The sequence below is a fragment of the Podarcis tiliguerta genome, assembly GCF_965153285.1.
Source record: "Podarcis tiliguerta genome assembly, chromosome: 10".
Lineage (NCBI taxonomy): Eukaryota > Metazoa > Chordata > Lepidosauria > Squamata > Lacertidae > Podarcis > Podarcis tiliguerta.
Window position 1 is genome coordinate 36412986 of NC_139543.1, and position 20932 is coordinate 36433917.

General features: G+C 43.7%; 1 protein-coding gene across 2 annotated transcripts in view; it reads left to right on the forward strand.

Moving 5' to 3' along the window:
• ALX1 (ALX homeobox 1) overlaps positions 1-18071 on the forward strand; it is a 30957-nt gene extending 12886 nt beyond the window's left edge. The window contains exons 3-5 of one of the 2 annotated variants that reach the window (XM_083400994.1): positions 3429-3557; positions 16567-16623; positions 17411-18071. In XM_083400994.1, coding sequence (XP_083257120.1) covers positions 3429-3557; positions 16567-16623; positions 17411-17731 — 507 coding nt within the window. In that variant the 3' untranslated portion in view covers positions 17732-18071. The remainder of the gene's footprint in view (positions 1-3428; positions 3558-16566; positions 16624-17410) is intronic. The other variant, XM_083400993.1, reaches the window with a different exon arrangement.
• The last annotated feature ends 2861 nt before the right edge of the window (positions 18072-20932 follow it).

Sequence of the window (20932 nt, forward strand, 5' to 3'; positions counted from 1 at the left end):
CAGAGGCTTTGAAATAGGGTGAAGAGGGAGTAGCTTTGGCAACAAATGCTGTGGTAATAACTCACATGAAGAACCTTTTGGCAATGATTTATATAAATATGTGACTAGTGATACAATTTAAAGTTTCAAACACATTTGTCGCACTGTAATGACTTTCTCTGGGTGCAGGAGCTGTGTGTGTGTGTGTGTGTGTGTGTGTGTGTGTCTGTCTGTCTGTCTGGAGCTCCTCTGATCACAAATGCTTCCCCTTTCACTTCAATGGAGTGTAAGTATTCTTTGATATGTGTGGAGCTTCCTCTCTCCAGAAGTGAACAAGGGCAAAGCACAAGCACAGGAGCTCCACATCATTATTGTGGACTATTGTAACATATTAGGCATGGTGCTGCCTTTGAAGATAGTTTGGAAACTTGTCATTCCTTTTAAGAAAGCACTCCACTCTCCTGTTTTTCGTTTTCAGTGGTCACTGTGCTCAGCATGCTTAGTCCCCCCTTTTAGGTTGCCCCACTCAATCTTCTTTAAAGACTCAGGGCACTGCAAAGTGCCTTGCTGATGAGACTCTAGAGTTCCACCACCTTAATTCCCCATACACATATTTACATCGAAATTAGCATATGCAGATATTATGCCATGGACCTGTGCACCAAGTTCTTTAAGTACCTAGGGACTTCCCTGATCCTGGTGGCACTTACTAGCTGAGTTCACTATTTGATGGAGCGAAAGCATCCTTTGTATGCATCAGAAGTGGGGAACCTGTGGCCCATTGCTGAACTCCAATACTCATGATCCTTGACTGTTGTCCAGCTGGAATCCAACAACATCTGGGTTCCTAATCCAACAACATTGCTGTTGTTTAGTCGTTTAGTCGTGTCCGACTCTTCGTGACCCCATGGACCAGAGCACGCCAGGCACTCCTGTCTTCCACTGCCTCCAGCAGTTTGGTCAAACTACAGGTTCCTAATTCCTCCCCTACTTTATGCAATTGTCATTGGTTACAACTATGTTTCCATTCTCATTTTTAAATAGCTTAAGAACCACATCATCTTTCACCTGGTCTGAATGCTGAAGACTGGAGACTGTTCTCCTACCTTTGGAGATATGAGGGGCAAGAGCTTTCCCATCATTTACCATTATGGTAGCAAAATTAAGGTTGTGTCTAATTTTTTAAAAGAGACCCACCTGGCTCCATCTTTGATTGTCTTTGGTGGACTATGAAATAATGTTTATTCCAGTATGCTACCCCCCCCCGAATGTGTTATATGTGAAATGACATCATGCTGAGGGGTATATTCACATTTTGTAAATGTTACTGCTATGATGATATTTTAATCTGTAACTTTATCCATTTTGTGTACCATTTCAAGCATTTTTTTTAATAGAAATGGACAATACCCGAAAACCAATAAATATAAAAAATATGTAAGTCACAGACCTAGACTAGAGAGATCACTATAAAGTATGCTTGGTCCTTAGATTGCTTGCTCTACATTTTTTAAACTAGCTCATCCCCTTCCACCAATAACATTGTTTAGGAAGCCATTCAGTCAACTCTCCTGAAGGGGATGCCCTTTTTAAAGTGTGGTGGTGATAGGTTAACCTGGTCCATCATGAACAAATGGGAGGGCTGGAACTCAGAACAGGGTGACTCAGAATATGAAATCTGAACGAAGCCAGGAGACAGTGGGGCTGCCACCTCAGCATCTGCCAGAGCATTCAGATAACTGAGTCCTACAAAAGACAATAATCTGCTGCTGCTTTTACCGGATCAGTCACAGTCTCAAGAGTTCTCCTCTAGCCAAACACCACAAGACAATAAAAACAAGACGTTTGTTACATTAGGATTGAATGAGCTGTTTTATTCAGAGTTAGAGGATTCATCCAGCCAATCATAGGAGCCAAGTCCTATGGGCCAAGGTCCCTTTGGCCACCCCAATAAAATATTTGAGCCTCCCCCCTAATGTGATAGGCACTGCTATTCAAATGGTGTTTGTGTGCACCGTGTCTTGTGATTGAATGTGGGGTGGGGCTTACCTTGCCCCCCCCATATTTTATTCAGGTTGACACCCTTGCAGTAATTGGCACCAATTAATTGATCTCTTATTCTGTCTGGTAACAGATTCTAAGTGTTTCTCAGCTTCAGTATTGTATAATTGACTTGGGCCATTAGGCAGTGTGAGGTGGCCTCCTCAGGCAGCAGGAGCTAAGGGGCAGGCTGTGGAGGTTAGATGCTGGAGGACAGAGCTGTGTGTGCCATGCAGCCAAAACAGCACCTCTTTAGCCAGCTTGCTGTCCTCAGTTGTGGCAGAGGGACATGGTACTGTCACTGGTAATAAGAATGTAAGAATAGCCTGCTGGATTGGGCTAATGGCCCATCTAGTCCAGGACCCTGTTATCGCAGTGGCCAACCAAATGCCTGCGGGAAACCAGTGAGCATAACATGAGTACAAGAGCACAGTCCCCTCCCTTGGTTTTCAACAACAGGCATTCAAAATCATTGCTACCTCTAACTGTGGAGGTAGGGCATAGTCATCATGGCCTGTAGCCACTGATAGCCCTCTCCTCAATGAGTTTGTCTAATCCTGTTTTAAAGACTTCCAAATTGGTGGCCATCACTGCCTCCTGGGGGAGTGTGTCCCATAGTTTGACTATGTGCTAAGCGCAGAAATCCTTTTGTTTATCTGTCCTAAATCTGTCCACAAATTCTAGTGTTATGAGCAGAGGTTGGGTGGCCATCTGTCATGTATGATTTAGTTTAGATTCCTGCAATGCAGGGGGTTGGACACGGGTGGTGCTGTGGTCTAAACCACTGAGCCTCTTGGGCTTGCCAATAAGAAGGTTGGTGGTTCAAATCCCCACGATGGGGTGAACTCCCGTTACTCTGTCCCAGCTCCTGCCAACCTAGCAGTTTGAAAGCATACCAGAGCAAGTAGATAAATAGGTACCACTGCAACGGGAAGATAAATGGTGTTTCCATGTACTCTGGTTTCTGTCACAATGCTTCGTTGCACCAGGAGTGGTTTAGTCATGCTGGCCACATGACCCGGAAAGCTGTCTGTGGACAAACACCAGTGCCCTTGCCTTGAAAGCGAGATGAGTACCCCAATCCCATAGTTGCCCTCGACTGGACTTAAATGTCCAGGGGTCCTTTACATTTTACCTTGCTAGGAGACCCTCTGGGTCTTTTCTAACTCTACAATTCTAGGATTCTATGAGCGGAAAAAACCCTTTTCTCTAGCCACATTCTCCTTTCCGTGCATATTTTAAGAAAGTTATATCATGTTGCCTCTTACTCACCTTTTCTCTAAACTTAAAAAGTAAGCCTTGAAGTAAGATTCAGCTGCCAGTCCAGTTGTGGAGGGGTATGTTATCTTGCCCTTTGCCTCAAGTCATCCCCCTGAGTAGTCTAACCATTGTTGTCTTCTCTGATGTAGGTCTGGTTCCAAAACCGAAGGGCAAAGTGGAGAAAGAGGGAACGGTACGGGCAAATCCAACAAGCCAAAAGTCATTTTGCTGCCACCTATGACATATCTGTTCTACCGAGGACTGATAGCTACCCACAGGTATTTAATATAGCAAAGCTCTGGTTCTTTAACTGCAAGCTCTCTGTGTTGACACTTCTGAAATCGACTCATATTTTGGCCATCGTTGGCACCCAAGCCAGAGCCACACGGGGCACTTTGGCGTGTACCATGGGGTTCTTGCATGGAAATCTGTCACATCCACTGGGGAGAGAGAGAGTAAGCTCAAGATGTACTTTCTAGTTTGAGAGGAACTCTGATCTTCCTTCCTGATCTGAGGCCAAGAAACAGCCCTACATGCATTAAAATGAATGGGAGAAGCCTGCATGTCAGGGGAGCTGAGCTCCATGTGTTCATTGGAGTTTCTCCAGCTGTAAGGAGTTTCAGTGACTAGGATGATTGCATCCTAATTTGTAGGTATGATTTAATTATAATATATATTAAGCGTTTTAATAGAATTTCTAGATGAGTACAAATTCTTGAAAGGCAACCAGATGGTAAATGTGTTACACTTATGATCAAACCATTGTACAATTTTGCTCTTTAGATTCAGTGCATTTGTTAACTATTAGAAGAAATCTAACCTCCTGTAGTATGATAAGACAATATTTCTAGTTGCTGGGTTTTTTGTTTTTTTTGGGGCAACTTATACTGCTGGACTAAGAATTCTATAAAAACAGTAATTGCAGCCAACCATCTGTTTTCTTTTTATTCCTTTTTATGCCCGACCGTTAATTGTATAATTTTATTTTCCTTAACACACATTTTTTATTCCCCCCCCCCTTCGTAAATGTCACAAGGCATTGTAATCAGAGCAGCTGAAGTGTTCACAAAGATAAACAAATAGCTGTTGGAATATTGTGGGAATGTATTCCTATTAAAAAAAGACAGTTTTGAGGAAATTCATTAAACTCTTTCCAAAGTCACAAAGCTGGATAGCTAGTAAAATGTCAGGCACTTGCTATTTGTCTGGCATTTGAACCATTTTTCTCTTTGGCCAATTTTTCAAGGTGATTTAGGCCCTCTCACATGTCGTAAAATTAACCAAAAGTTAGCTACCTTACACTAAAACAGAATTTAACTTTGCTGTAATCATAAAGCTAATGTTGCGGCTTTATTATTGTTTTTTAAAGTCTGAAATACATGAGATTTACTTCCAAGTAGAAGTATTTAGTCTGGGAACACCAGTGGGGAAAATGGCAGCACAGATGGTGGCAACTGGGTGGAACTTGCCAAACAGCAGGTGACTTTGTGATCTCAGTGTGAGCTTTGAAATTTAGCCTGCAACGCTATGGCCCCTTACATATGTATATCCACCTTACTTCAGAGTAGGCATGTATAGAATTGCAGAGTTTGCTTGATTTCCTGAAATTTCTAGGTGTATGTATATTCCCCCTGCCACATGTGTATACTAGATATGCCTGGGGGCTGGGAGTAGGAAAATTCCTACGGGCTCCACTGTCCCTAACATCTGGATGTTCAGTGTTAGTGTGAAAGAGACCTACATGTCTACAACTGTGTGTACGTAATCAGGATCCCTGCTGTGTATGCACACTAATGCTGAACACTGGGATAGAAGACCAGCATCTGCAGTATCACTCCCTCTGCCATCAGTGAACATGTGGCAGAGCGAGAACGCATATGCATCCATTTTATATGTTATATAAATCACAGCCTGAATTAGCAGCAGCCAACATAGTAGATTGTCAGGGTGAGCCACTCTCCAAATGCACCACCTTTAAGGAACCCAAGTGAACTTTAGGTTACATTTCTGCAACTGGGCAATGCACGGAATAGCTCCCCATGTATTTAAATGCAAAGTGGTTATTTGAGTGACCAGCCTGGGGCTACTCAACAGGCTCCAAGTCCAAGAACAGGGACAAAGAACCTGTGATCCTTGAGAGAAATTGTTGGACTACAACTCCCATCATCTCTGATCAGTGCCCTTGCTGGCCGAGGCTGATAGGAGCTGGGACTTGGGAATGTCACAACATCTGGAGGGTCACAGGTTCCCCATTCTTCTCCGGGCATCTAGGCAGTCACTGGGATCCAGTTCATTTTTTCATTTATTCATTTGTTCATTCATTCATTCATTCATTCATTCATTCATTCATCATCTGTTGAGTACTTAGTAGGAAGAGCAGGTGCCCTGTAAACTAGGTCCCAAGGTTCTGGGCACCTGGGACATTGCCATCAGCTTGCTCAGAGGTGCCCCAGGTGTCAGGAGTTGTGGGACAAATCATTTCCAGAACACTTGATCTTCCTACTGAACACCTGGACACTCAAAAACTACATTTCCCATGATCTCTAGTACGTATGATACTGTTTTTCATGATAATGATGATAATCATTTAATTTAAAAAAACAATTATTATAACATGCTTAACATTCTTAGGAGCTGTACAAAAAATAAAAACAGCTTATAGATGTCAAAACATGAGCTGCTTAAAGTTCTGGATCTCTCAGTCTCTCAGGTGCACTCTGTCTCTGTGTGTTTCCTTCTGTGTTGTTGGCATCCATCTCAAGACACACACACACACACTCACACTCTAATAGACATTGTATGGGGTCACAGAATTCAGAGTTGTTGCTGTGATTGCTGTCAAGCATTTAAACACTTGTGATCACAGCGGATCTATTTAAATTAACAGGCCTAGCTTAGTCATATTAATTCATTTCAATGAGTCTACTCAGAATAAATCTTAGTTGAATTTCACTTATTATTATCTCATTTTCTTTGGGTGGCCTACAAAACCAAAAAGATGTGCAAAAACAATCTCAGCACAAATAACACAGCATTAAAGAACACCAAAACCAGCATGAGTGAATAACGGTAATATAATAGCAAATGCAAAGCAATTTGTGCCCAGATCTAAGTACACTAAAAAGGTAAAGGTAAAGGTACCCCTGCCCGTCCGGGCCAGTCGTGACCGACTCTAGGGTTGCGCGCTCATCTTGCTCAAGAGGCCGGGAGCCGGCGCTGTCCGAAGACACTTCTGGGTCATGTGGCCTGCGTGACGAAGCTGCATCTGGCGAGCCAGCACCAGCGCCGCACACAGAAACTGTGTTTACCTTCCCGCTATAAAGCAGTCCCTATTTATCTACTTGCACTTAGGGGTGCTTTCGTACTGCTAGGTAGGCAGGAGCTGGGACCGAACGACGGGAGCTCACCCCGCCGCAGGGATTCGAACCATGGACCATATGATCAGCAAGACCTAGGCACTGAGGTTTTACCCACAGCGCCACCCGTGTCCCTCTAAGTACACTAAAAACATATAATTAAGGGCCCTGTGAGAATGTGCTCTTAAGTGAAGACGTTCAGGAACAATTTCTGTTATTTTATCTGTTTATGCCTGTGTGTCCATCCTTCCTCCAAGTAGCCAAGCAATAAGTCAGATGGAGAAAACAGCATGCCAATGGAGACCTGCTAAATGTTGTGGCCTAGGAGAGAGTGGAATCCAGAGTTCCTCTCAGGAATGGCTGAAGGAACTGGAAGGGAGCCATAGCTCTATGGCAGAGCAACTGCTTTGCATGTAGAAGATGCCAGATTCAATTCCCAGCATCTCCAGGTAGGGCTGGGAGTGACTCCTGTCTGAAACCCTGGAGAGCCACTGCCAGGCAGTGTAGACAGTATGGAGCTGGATGGACCAGTGGTCAGAGGCAGTTTCTTGTGTTCTCAGGGAATCTTTTCTTGAGTCTAGGAAACATGGGTGGTTGCAGAGAATCAAAAGTGGGGGAGGAGAAGCTGAGTCCCAAATCCCTGAGTTTAGCAAGGGGTTGTGGGAGCTCTAGATCCATCTAGGCAGAGTTCTCAGAATAGCACAGTCAACAGCAGCATATTTCACTTAGATCACCAAAGCCTGCAAAGTCAGTGGTTTGCTGATCCTCATCATGGCATGCCTTTGTATTTAGCTTGTATTTAGCTATTTCAGAAGGTCAGCAGTTCAAATCCATGCGATAGGATGAGCTCCCTTTGCCTTGCCCCAGCTCTTGCCAACCTAGCAGTTTGAAAGCATACTAGCATGAGTAGATAAATAGGAACTGCTGCGATGGGAATGTAAACGGCGCTTCCGTGTCCTCTGGCACTCATCATGATGTTCTGTGCACCAGAAGCAGTTTGGTTATGCTGGCCACATGACCTGGAAAGCTTTCTGCAGACAAACGGCAGCTCGCTCACCTTGAAAGCGGAGATGAATGCTGCATCCCATAGTCAAATTCAAATGGACTTAACCATCTAGGGGTCCTTTACCTTTTACCTAATATTGCCTACACTGCCTGGTAGTGGCTTTCCAGGATTTCAGGCAAATGTCTCTTCCAACCCTACTTGGAGACCCCTGGGATTGAACCTGGACCTTCTGCTTGCAAGGAAGATGCTTACCACTGTGCTCTGGCCCTTCCCCATTTCCTGGTATCCTGATCTTCCCAGGTCCTCAAGTATACATGCAGTCTCCATCGATGCTGAAGGCTCCCCACTGCCAAAGACACTGGGAGGAATGTGCAACCTGAGATGTCAGGCTAGATCATAGAATCATAGAATCATAGAATCATAGAGTTGGAAGAGACCACAAGGGCCATCGAGTCCAACCCCCTGCCAAGCAGGAAACACCATCAGAGCACTCCTGACATATGCACTCCAGCACTCCAGCACTCCAGATCCATGGTCCTGCAGCCCTGTTGCACCAGCTGTTGGCTCTTCCTTCCAGTATGCCTGAATAGGTCTTGTGTAATATACACGGATGTCACAGGGCATGAGTTTCTTAGTAGTGGATGCTGATAAAGAACTCCATTTTGACTTGTCCAAAGGGTGGCAGAGTCCCATTAGGAACATGGTGTTGAATTGCTGCAACCTCTCCAGTGTTTAGCTGCATGATGTGATTTCATGGTAAGGGCATTGAACTAAGTAGTGATGGGGTGGGGAGAGAACCATTTGTACTACCTTGAGCTATTTGGAGGAAAAGCTGGATGGAAAAAATAATGATAAGTAGATCTTAAAGAAAAATGCACTGAGAAAGGTAGTTGTCAGCAGTTGGAGGAACCTGGGCCAAATCTCCCTCACTGAGAGATACCATCTACTGACCCCAGAGGCAAAGGCATTGTGATGAATTGGGCATTAGCAAGTGACTGGAGGAAGGCAGAAGTTGAGCTGCTGCTCTTACTCCTCACTCCTGTTCAAAGTGGCTAAAGCAAGAAGATGACATCTCTCCTGAAAAGGGCAAACAAAACAGAATAGCTGGCTTTGTGTCATCAGGGACTGGGGAACATGCTCATCTAGTTTATGTGCATTGGAGGAACGGCTGCAGCTCAGCAAAAGAGCACATGCTTTGAAGTAAAAGGAGTGAGGATCAGTTCTTGGTGTCTCCAGGTATGGCAGGAAAAGGCTTCAGACTGAAGCCCTAGAGAGTAGCTTCCCATCAGTGTCAACAATATTGAGCTAGATGGCCTGACTTGGTAGAAGGCATTTTCTTGTATTTGATGTATTTAGCCAATAGCTAAGTTCCCAACAGTGGGGCAACTTTGGGGGCTCCTGATTCACAAAGCAAGGGTGTGAGGAACTATATAAATCTGCACGTGCTATTTGTTAAACCTTGCATCTTAATTCCACATAGGGGCCCTTTATGACCAGAGCGCACATGGGGGACTTCCATTAGCAATAATCAGAGTTACATGCTCAAATTAAATACTCCATATGGTGCATATTACACACCACATGGCATTTGACTAAAATATGTTTTTGTTCTGCACAAAGCTGACAAATAACCACAGAGGCGCCCCATCCTTCTTGGAACCAACCATTCTGATTTGTGCTGACCACAGCCCTTTAGTCTGGGTAGGGTCATACAGTGAATATTTTGCACAGCACCAGTCCCCAAAGACTACTCATATTGCATAACACTTGACTCTGCAAGACACAAAGGCTACTACTGTCATTTTAACTTCCAAGTATGTACTGTATAATGTGCCTTTGCATCATTAAGCCCCTTTGCAAATTTTGTTAGGAGACTTGTTTATACACTGAGCATCTATCTATACACAGTCAGACCACTGGTCTAACTTGTTGCTCAGGGGTGGGGAACCTCCTGTTTGTGTGAGAAATATGACCTCCTAGGCATCTCTATTTGGCCCATGAAACCATTTTGGGCAAGTCACAACCACTTGCTATACATCTGACATTATACATGATGGGTTTCAGAGGTTCAAAGAGCAATATAGGGCTCTTTGCAACAGGGCTTTCATACAGCACTGTGCTGTGTTTTGAAGTCCTGACAACCTGGGCATCAAATCCCAGTGCGGTCTGATATCATAGTGACATCAGGTGTTTGACAGGTGGTGGTAGGGAGATGAACATGTGGCTCATCAGCCAGAAAAGTTTCCCCACCCCCGTTGTAGCTCTTAAGACCCTACCAACTCCTCCACCCCCCCTATTGCTTCCTATCAGGGATTTCCCCCCTAATGCAGGGGGGATTTTCTTCAGAAAAGCCTCAGGGGAGGAAAGGGTTTAATTCCCCCCCCCCCCATTCCTGCTGTGATCCTGCTCATTATTAGTCCTTCCCCTCCAACAGCAGATGCTATTTGCATTTTTTTAAAAAAAGAAATGTGTACATTAAATGTGTGCGTTTAACATCAAGCCTTGACTGGTCCTGATTCCTGGTCAGAAGAATGGCAGAATCCTCAGCCTGTGTCATACTGAAAGGACCTTTCAGGAGATACAGCATAACATGGATACATGGGAAAGGGTCATACATCTAACCTCTAACTTCAGAGACTCCTTTGGATGAGTGGGGCAGAGTCCAGGTGCTCAGGGGCACAGCCTTGTAAACAGTGGCAGAGCCAACAGAATACAGATTCTGATGTTCGGCAAGCAGAAAGAAGGAAGTAGAAAGGCATGGCAGCCGATGGCTTTGGTGGCAAAAGCAGTCTGGCAAAGCAAATACATATAGCACACTCATGTGCAGAATAACTGGAGGGTAGTTAACATTTTGAACAAACAAACTAAAAATACATCGTATTTAAACAACTTTGACCATGTTGCTCCTAATTCACAGATAAGAAAACACTGAGGTACAGCAATATGCAACCATCCTAAGTTCCAATAGTGAATCCACATTAGAGAATTCTTTAAAATAAGATATGCAGAATGTTTTCCCCTCACCACTGAGCAACTGCAGCCTCACCCTATGCTCCTCCTGCGTTCTCTCCCCCCAACCCCTTTCTTGACGGGGTCTCTCCCTCCTCCAGTTGAAGCAGCCTGGGAGAAGCAGAGAGAACTAGGATCTGATTTATATTTAGCAATTAGGCATTGGGAAGAAAAACCCAGAACAACAACAACAAAGAAGCAACCTACCATGCTAAGAACTGGAGTGGATATGCCTTCATTTATACAGATTTTCTGATCATCTCTCAATTGGTTATGGGTCCCTGTTTCAGTTTCCCCTGGTTGATTGATGCCCTGATTGCAACTCCAGCTATCCTGCATTGCTAAATTCTTCAGAGCGAAGGGATGTTCAACATCTTCAAAATCGCCATAGTCGTATCACCGTCAACATTTTCAGGAGGCTGCAGTAAAAGTGACATAAGCAGGAGAAGCTGGCAGTCAGAATACCATTGGGGGTTAAGTGTCTGCTTTGGAATGCATTTTGCACATATCATAGTTATACTCTGCTTGAAAGAGCTGTCCATCCATGTTTAAGGCACTTCAAGAAAAAAGGCAAAGAATGCTAACTATTTAAAAGAGGAGAAACTGAAAGCACTGCACCGTTCAAGGGCAGATCAGGACTGTGTGCACATCATACATTTAAAGCACATTAACCCCCTTCCCCGAATCCTGGGAACTGTAGTCTACCCATCACAGAGCTATGTTTCACACACCCTTTGGGAACTACAGTTTCAAGGTTTCTTTGGGGAAGGAAATGTGCTTTAAATGTGTAGTGTGTACATAGCCGGGGTTGAGTGTCTGCAGTGGTAACAACAAAAAGTGGTTATTGTATCAGCGACATTTTTAAAGGGCCATAGCTGAACAATACTGTTAAATCTGCAGTGCTAAGAATGGAGATAAGCCTCTTTGATGTTAAAAGAGTAGCAGCTAAATTGGACTAGAGATAAGCTTTTTAAAGAGCAGAGAAAGGCTTTTTGTGCCTGCTGGCTTTTGAGGAATAGGCAGAAGGTTTTTTCCTGGGTTCCTACAGTGGTAAGGTAAGAGATATGGAAAATGTTACCTGCATAGGAAAATGCTAGGTACCACAGTGCAAAGAGAGAAAATAAACTCTGAAAATAAGATGTCTGATCTTAGTACTGTGGTGCTTAGTGCTTAAAAAGGTAAAGGTACCCCTGCCCGTACGGGCCAGTCTTGCCAGACTCTAGGGTTGTGCGCTCAACTCATTCGATAGGCTGGGAGCCAGCGCTGTCCGCAGACACTTCCGGGTCACGTGGCCAGCGTGACAAGCTGCATCTGGCGAGCCAGCGCAGCACACGGAACGCCGTTTACCTTCCCGCTGGTAAGCGGTCCCTATTTATCTACTTGCACCCGGGAGTGCTTTTGAACTGCTAGGTTGGCAGGCGCTGGGACCGAACGACAGGAGCGCACCCCACCGCGGGGATTCGAACCGCCGACCTTTCGATCGGCAAGTCCTAGGTGCTGAGGCTTTAACCCACAGTGCCACCGCGTCCCTGCTTACTCCCTGCAGCTTAGTGCTTAGACTGCAGCTAAGAGATCATTAGTGCTTAGATCAGAGATAACCATGGCTTGGAAAGTTTGTTTTTAAAAGGCCCATGCTTTTACAAAAGAAATAGTTCATGTCCATCCAAATTTATAACTTTTTACAGTTCATAAAAAATTAGTATCGCCCTCCCCCCCTGCATTCTGAATGTTACAAAGCAATGTGCTGAAGTTCAGGGTTCAAAAGTAAATCTAAACCAAATACAAGTAAAAAGAAGTTTGACCGACAGAATGGCAACAAATGAAGCTTTCCCCATAATTGTATTTTCATACTAGAAAAGACTTATCCTGTTTAATTTCTGTCAGTCAGACAGCTGTTAAAAGCTTTGTTCCTGTACTTGTGCTTTTTGCTGCAAGCCGTTGGAAGTCAACTTTGTTCAGCTGAACTAATTCATTCCAAGGGCTGGAGATAACAGATCTCTGCACCTGACAGGCCAAATTCAGACGTCTAACTAGTATAAGTTTGCTAGTCTTTGCCTATTTATATTGTCCGCTAGCAAATATATCAATTAGCGCTAAAGAAATTGTAGTTGATTTAACCGTATAAGGCTGTGATCCTTATATCCACTTACCTGGAGTAAGCCCAGCTGAATTCAATGGGACTTGCTTCTGGGTTGGCATGTATAAGATTGCTCTGATCAAATGCATCTAAGTAAATGTGCAAGTTACCACAACGTAGGTGGCCATCTGAAATACTGAAGGAGGTGATAATTTACTAGCTAATAAGAAAAATGACCGCCTTGTCAAAAGAAAAAAAAATCTTTAATATTTTCTGTTTCATTCCTGTTATCATAACAGATAGGAGCCAAAACAGCTTCACAAATTAATATGTGCCCTCACAGATTAAAGTTACCTCTGTCTATTAATCAACTAAAATTGTAGTTGATTAATGTGTTTGCTAATTTGATTCAATTTTACAGCGCTTCCACCCCACCCCCATCCCCACTGCCACTCACACACATGTACTATAGTAAGGGAAAATATTGAAGGGCTCTTTAGTGATTTCACAGTAACCACAAGAGCAAAACTCAAGATGTTTGTGATGTTAACAGAAACCAGAGATGAGATCTATGTATAGGCTTATTCAGAATCGCCTTGAATTGCCTTTTATATACTACACAGATCACAGGAAAAATATTTTCTTTAAATTCAAGTACTGTCTCCTTTCTGCCCTACATTCCAGGAGAAGCACTGATGTTTTCTACGTATTGTAAAACAGGGCTGTATTTATTTTTAAAATTCCAATATATATTTTACACTTAGGAATTTATTTAGTGAAACTTAACAGCATATATCTTGTTAAACAGTCAACCTGCTGCAAATCTTTACCTATCCACTTAAAATAAAAAATTGCTAATTTGAGGAACAGAGAATTAGGCTTTTAAGTAGTGCTGTGAAACAGACAGGATCACAACTTTTAAAGTTATATCACGCTCGCAAACCAAGCAACAAGAGTTCTGCTGGATACCCTTTTGTTATCATTATTTATGATTGCATATCCCTCAAGTAAAGAAAAGCTAAACAACCTACTTGCCAACTTTATAAATTTTCAGTTTTATTTGCTTGACATGACTTTTGTGGTTAAATTCTAGCATTTCAAGACAAATTAAAGGGATAGGCAGATGATGAAACATGGGAAAACATTTGCCTGGCTGAACTTAAAGCACGCGTTGCTACAGGAACTTTTGGCCCTTTAAGGATTTAGTCCCCTTTTACTTCGGCGTGAAAATAATTTGGTCCACTGATCCATTTTCTTTCCTTTTAATCCTCCCTTCACATGCTTCCAGCATCTTCCCATTGTTCCTTGGCACTCCAAGTATCCCACTTGACAAAAACTTGGGATGTAACATTGCTGGAGGAATCGCGTCATATGAATCTAGAAAAGCTGCTTTCACACCACGTTGGGCCAATGGTCCAATTTGTTCAGTGTTGTCTACACTGACTGACATCACCAGGCAGAGCTGGGAATGTTGTTGTCCCCACCCCAGTCTGAAATCCTTAGAGCCACTGCTGGTCAGGATGGAAAAAAAAAAATACCAGGTTAAATAATGCTAGATGGGCCTGTGGGCTGTTCCTATGAGACTGCAAATATCCAAAGTCAAAAGCTTTCTGAAACAGGATTTGTAGGCTCTGCACCTGTGCTTTGGAATCCCAATCATGCCAGAAGAGTCAGATTTTGGTCTTTCAAATTCCAGCGGTGCTCTGTGGCTCTTGCCTTCCGTTCTGCTTAATTCACTATGTCATAGTTGCAATGCCCTACAGAGACCCCTCAGTTCAGTTCAGTGTGGTGGAGCTGGTCACACTGCCCTAATTCCCCCAAAGCCCCATGGGCAGTGGTGGTATGTTTGCAGAGGCCATCTCACCTTTAGCTAAATATGTTGTAGGGGGGCACTCCTCCTCTGTGTGGGAGACTAGGAGGGCAGCCTTTCTCAACCTGTGGGTCCCCAGATGTTGTTGAACTACAACTCCCATCACCCCTAGCTAGCAAGGCCAGAGCTCAGGGATGATGGGAGTCGTAGTCCAACAACATCTGGGGAACCACAGGTTGAGAACTGCTGTAAGGTGACCCTGCCTTGGAATTTTGTTCCCCCCCACCCCAGACAATCTGCAAAAACAAAGGCTTGAGAGCATCTTTGTCCTGCCACAACTGTAATGAATCTGTGTTGTTTTGCTTTTAGACAAAATGACTTGGCATTCCTCCCACCCCTCCGTCCCCATTCACTCTTTGGGCCAGGCCTGGGTCTGAGGCCAGATCAGAGAGATAAGCTGTCCTTTCGCAGCTCTGCTTGGACTTTTACAGCTTGCACCTCCACGCAGAGATCAGAATATAAGGTTGCAGCTGCACACATACCTAACTTTTTGAGCTAAGGAATGAGGCCCCTTTCATAGGCACACTCACTAGGAAAATAAGGGGTAAGAACAGTTGCAAACATCCATCAGGAAAAAAAAATGGTAGAAGGCATTTAGCTCCTCATAAAGCAAAAATTTAACTTGGAGAAGATTTGACACAGCAGTAAAGCACACACTATTTCTCTTTCATATATCCTTTAAAAAATAATAATGAGGAAGGGCTCTTAAATTTTTCCTTTTACTTTCTATTAAAAGCAAATCAGATTGATGAAGTAAAATTCCCATGGACTCTCAGAATATATTTCACTTTACACTTGCTTTCTTTATGCGATAAAGCAGAAATCCTCCGCATTGGTTTCATAATTCCCACAAAATTACAGCTCATGGTGTTTTCAGTTTGGGGGGTATACGTGAATGTGGTGCACATGCATGCACGCACATTCTCATCAGCCTAATTTTATTTATAGAACAACAAGTTCAAACCCTCACCCAGCCCTGAAGTCCATGGGGGTCATCTTGGGTCAGTTACTATCTCTCAGTCTAGCCTACTTTATAAGGTTGTTGTGAGATAAAGCAGGGTGGGTAGTGGGAATTCAAGCATCTTTTGTTCATTTGGGGAAAGGTCAGATAGAAACATTGTTAAGCAATAGTAACAGGAGTGGCAAGGGATGCGGGTGGCACTGTGGGTTAAACCACAGAGCCTAGGGCTTGCCGATCAGAAGGTCGGTGGTTCGAATCCCCACGACGGGGTGAGCTCCCATTGCTCGGTCCCTGCTCCTGCTGACCTAGCAGTTTGAAAGCATACCAGAGCAAGTAGATAAATAGGTACTGCTTCGGCGGGAAGGTAAACGGCGTTTCCGTGTGCTGCTCTGGTTTGCCAGAAGTGGCTTAGTCATGCTGGCCACATGACCCGGAAGCTGTACACCGGCTCCCTCGGCCAATAAAGCGAGATGAGCGTTGCAACCCCAGAGTCGGCCACGACTGGACCTAATGGTCAGGGGTCCCTTTACCTTTACCTTTAACAGGAGTGGTACGTGGCCGGTGCAAGGCAGGATGGAAATGTGAAACTTGAATTTTGGTATGGAGGGGAAGGGGATGGATTGGTTCCCGAGGAGCTGTGTCCGTAGGAGTGACTGGCATTCCAGGAAGCAGAGCATTAAGTCTAAACAGAATCACAGCACTAGTTCAATTGGATGAGGAAAGCCCTCTAACTCAGGAGCATCAATATCATGCTCGAGAGCAACATTGCAAAATTGTTTTATTTTTGTTCTGCATTGTCAAAAAGCAGCAGCAGCAGAGAGGATACACGAGTAATTCTTGTGACATCTCTGCATGCTTACTGTGTCATGCTCAATTTAGTCAATAAAGATGACTGGCAGAAGGTGCAGGACTGACATCTTTGTCTCCCAATTTGACGTGATAGAGGTTTATAAAATGACAAATGGGGAGGAGAGCACAGACGGAACTTTTTCTCTCTCATAATTCTAGAACTCGGAGTCACCCAAAGAAGTTGACTGGCAGCAGGTTCAGGACAGACAGAAGGAGGTACTTCTTCGCACTGTGCATAAGTAGCTTGTGGAACTCACCACCACAAGATGTGTTGATGGTCACTAGGTTAGGCAGCTTTAAAAATTAAGGAAATTCATGGAGCCTACATCTTACTGGTTGCTGTCTATAGTACCCCCATGAACCTCTGAATATCAGATGCTGGGACTGATGCCCTGATGCAAAAGTCCAGAGGATCTGTTGGAGACTATTTGAAAAAACAAGATGCTCAGCTAGATGGCTCTTGATGGCTCTTTTAGGTGCAAAGGGCAGAATTATGCATCTCTTTCACACTGAAAGATGCACAATGAACTTCAACTCCCTGTACGTTTGGAACTGAAAGGGAACTGCAGGAACAGTTTGGGATGTTGGATGCAGGGGTCCTCTAATTCAGCTGACTTTTGAGCACACAGGGCTTATTCCTAGAAGACAATCTGATGCCCATAAATCAGCTTCCATGGACACATTGCTCTCACTGGAGCCAGGTGAAAAGTTGGTTGTCACACAGTCTTGTGATTACAACCGCAAAAATCCTTTCCCTGGAAACCTATCCTGTTTTGATTTTGAACATTTTTGTACAGGCTGTGCAAGGTGCTCCTAAACAAGCAAACCTTTGGACCCCTGTTGGCACCAGGTTTGTCATTTCCACAGAAATAAATGCTCTACAGTTCCGTGAACGGCAGATGTGTCACCCGATTGCCCGAAAATGGACCAAATGAAAGCTATGTTAAGGAGGGGGGTGGAGGCGATTGTGCACATTTAATCTTCTTTGTTTCATATGTTCCAGATTCAGAATAATTTGTGGGCAGGAAATGCAGCGAGCGGTTCGGTGGTGACTTCCTGCATGCTTCCACGGGAGACCTCCTCTTGTATGACCCCTTACTCTCATTCGCCTCGGACAGATTCTGGGTACTCGGGTTTTTCAAACCACCAGAGCCAATTCAGCCATGTTCCCCTCAACAATTTCTTCACTGACTCTTTACTTTCTGGAACCACCAATGGACATGCATTTGAAACCAAGCCGGAATTTGAACGGAGGTCTTCCAGTATTGCAGTTCTACGAATGAAAGCCAAAGAACATACTGCTAACATCTCCTGGGCCATGTAATGTAAGAGAATGCCCTTCTTTTTCAGAGTTCAGGCAAAAGGAAGAAGAAGAAAAACACCCACCCACCATCGTTTCTTATTTCCCATATTTAAAGGACCCAATCATAAGCTGCTGTGTGAAGAATTGCTACCGAACAGGAGATAGAAAGGAGCCCGCTTAAGCCAGATGCCTGATATGCTATTTAACAATCACATTTTTAAGCATAAACATGTAGGAGGACTCAAAATAGAACCACCATGTGCCAGTCTCCAGAAGCCCTCTTAAAAAATAGCCAAATATGTTGTACTGTACTGGTTGATGAAATATGATTGTAAATCCTGCAAAAAAGAATAAAAACCTATTAAAGAAGCACATCTGCTATGCGTTGCTTGGTGTCAATGCTGTGTCAATGCAGAATTCCTTATTCACAGAATAGCAGGAAGTCTTTGGTGGAAAATGTAGGATGTGAAACACAAGAGCAGGCAAGTAGAACATTCCTAGAGTAAACATGTTTACACATAGGGAGGAATGTTTGTCCAGCCAGCAGGTAAATTTCCTGTTTCCTTCTGGGCTGGGACAGACTTCCTCTGCATGTGACTAGAGGTGGGTGTGGCCTCACCTGTGCAGGTAATGACAAAAGCACAGGGCAGGGCAGCCATCTCTCTCTCTTTCACCACATGCATTGAAGAAACAACATCTACTGAGCCAAAGATGCCCTCTTGGCTTCCAGCCAAGAGAGGACAAAGGGACTGTCTTCTTTTGAGATAGATTCCAAGTGTATGTTACTTCATTAAGCTAAGTCCGCCTTCTGGGATCTGATTGTGAACAGAATGTGAGTAAACTCCTTTTATACTTTTGTAAAAGACTGTGTCATCTCTTATATTTTATGAGGGAATAAGGGGAAAATACCAGAACAGTTATTATAGAGGCTTTAGCGAGCCCGAGCAAACACATCTGTTGCAAAGTTTAAAATAAAGGGAATGTTACTCTGCTGAAATTGTGGAACTTGTTAACACAAGTTGGGTAAGGATATAATCAGACAATATATCCTCTCCTGCATCCCTGAACATTCCCACAGAAAATGCATTTGTTATGACAGTGCTGCAAGGGAAACATTTTAGCAAGCTGTGTAGGGAGTCCAACCACTTTTGGGGTATATAGCGGGCGCCAGGGATAGATAGACGCCAGAAAAATCACCTTTCCTTTCATCCATGAGCAGGAGTGTTCTGTGAATCCCATGGGATCTCAGAATTCAACCCATAATTTATTAAGGAATGATACCTTTCTTATTTGCTTTGTACCTTCACCAGTATTAAAGATACCTCTATGAAGTTGTCCTTAACTATTGGGCATATTTCTTCGAGTGAAACCTATACATGTCTATCCAGAATGATGTCCCGCTATATTCAATCCTGTTTATGTCTCAGAAAAGTAGGTAAAAGGATTGTGCAACCTTAGTCTGTGCCCCAAGGCAAAGGTGGAGGATTCAGCCAATTTCAACCTGAGCTGAGCTGGAAAATGTTTGGGGAAGTCTGAAGCCTATCTGCTGCAGTTAAAACCGAGTTACAATTTTAAACTGACAGCAGTTCACATTGGTGTGTGTGTTTTGAGTTTCAGTGATCGCTGCAAGGACTCAAAGGAAAACTCCCACTGATTTTTTTCAGCAGGAGAGAGAGAGATGGAGAGCAAAAGAGAGAGAGAAACTTCTGTTTCTGGATGACATGTCAGTGCCTCTGAAAGATGAAGGAAGAATTAAAATGTCAGCAAACATTCTGAAATTTCTGATAGTAAAAAAAAGAAAAAGAAAAAGAGAGTATGTGTGTGTTGGTGATGAAGGGAGGTGGGGAGGAGGAATGAAGAAAAATACTTTACATCTGGCAAATTGCTATCTGCTTTGATTTATTTCTCCTCCCTTTCCCCTGCCACATTCCAAGCTCCTTTGGATGAACGAAATGTTAGTCTCTTTGAAAGAAGCACTCACGCTCCCAAGTTCATAAAGGCAAACTCAAACTTAATTGAAATAAAGGAAGGCTTGAGACTGAGACTGAGTCGGACAACATTCAGTCAGGCCTGCTCCTGCTGGCATTTTCCTCACAACCCCAAACTTGAGACAGGAAGTGAGAGAAGTTCATGTGCAATAAAACTACCACCTGGATCCAATGGGTGTTTCTCTTACTGTTTAGGATCCCTCTAGACTGCTATGTTTTCTCTTGTTTCATATGGTATATTTTGCAACTTTCAGGGGCATAACTGGTAGTGGATTTATACTGGGCCATCAATCCATCCTTGCACTTTATTAGTTGTTTTGTGATGCTTCCGCAGTGCCATCACATTGTTGTCATTTGGAAGGGCAGTCTTGTACAATAAAAGTGGGGCACCCCCCTCCCCAAATTTGGAACATTTGTGGTATGAAAAGCTACAGGATTTCAGCAGGAAGTTATGAGACATGCACTTGTTGGAAATGAAACATTATGTCCACCTCAAAACTTTTTCAGGCATCAACAGAATTGAAGGCAGGACCAGGTGTAACTGCTCCAAAACTACCATGAACCCATCATCATAAATGTACAGTTGTACCTCGGCTCCCAAACTGCTTGGGGGTCGAACGTTCCAGCTCCCGTGAAAATTGGAAGCGATTGTTCCAGTTTTCAAATGTTCTTTTGGAAGCCGAATGTCCGATGGGGCTTCAGCAGCTTCCGATTGGCTGTAAGAGCTTCCTGCAGCCAATCAGAAGCCGTGCTTTGGAAGTCAAACGTTTCGGAAGTCGAACAGACTTCTGGAACGGATTTTGTTTGACTTCTGAGGTATGACTGTATAGTAAAAAAGGATGTCTGGAGGGGCCCTCAGTGTGAAAGGCATTCCGACATTAAAAATAAATAAATAAACATCCTTTGTTGTCAGTCACCTGTTTGTGGTATCTCAAGGATCCATTTGCAAACTAGGCCCCCTCCTGGAAGTGCCCTGAATGAAAACAATAACACCAAACATTCACAATCTACCAGGACACAGCACCACCACAAACAAGGCCCACAGATTTGTTATTTTATTTTATTGCATTTATATCCTGCTCTTTCTCCAATAACTTCAAGGTGGTATACACGGTTTGCCCTCTGCTGATGGTAAAAGCTCACCTCAGCTGAGCTTTGAAATCTCAGAATCATTTTCCTGTTCAGATTTGTTAAAAATCATAGCAGCCCTTGGGTCAGGACGGGGGTCGGGGTC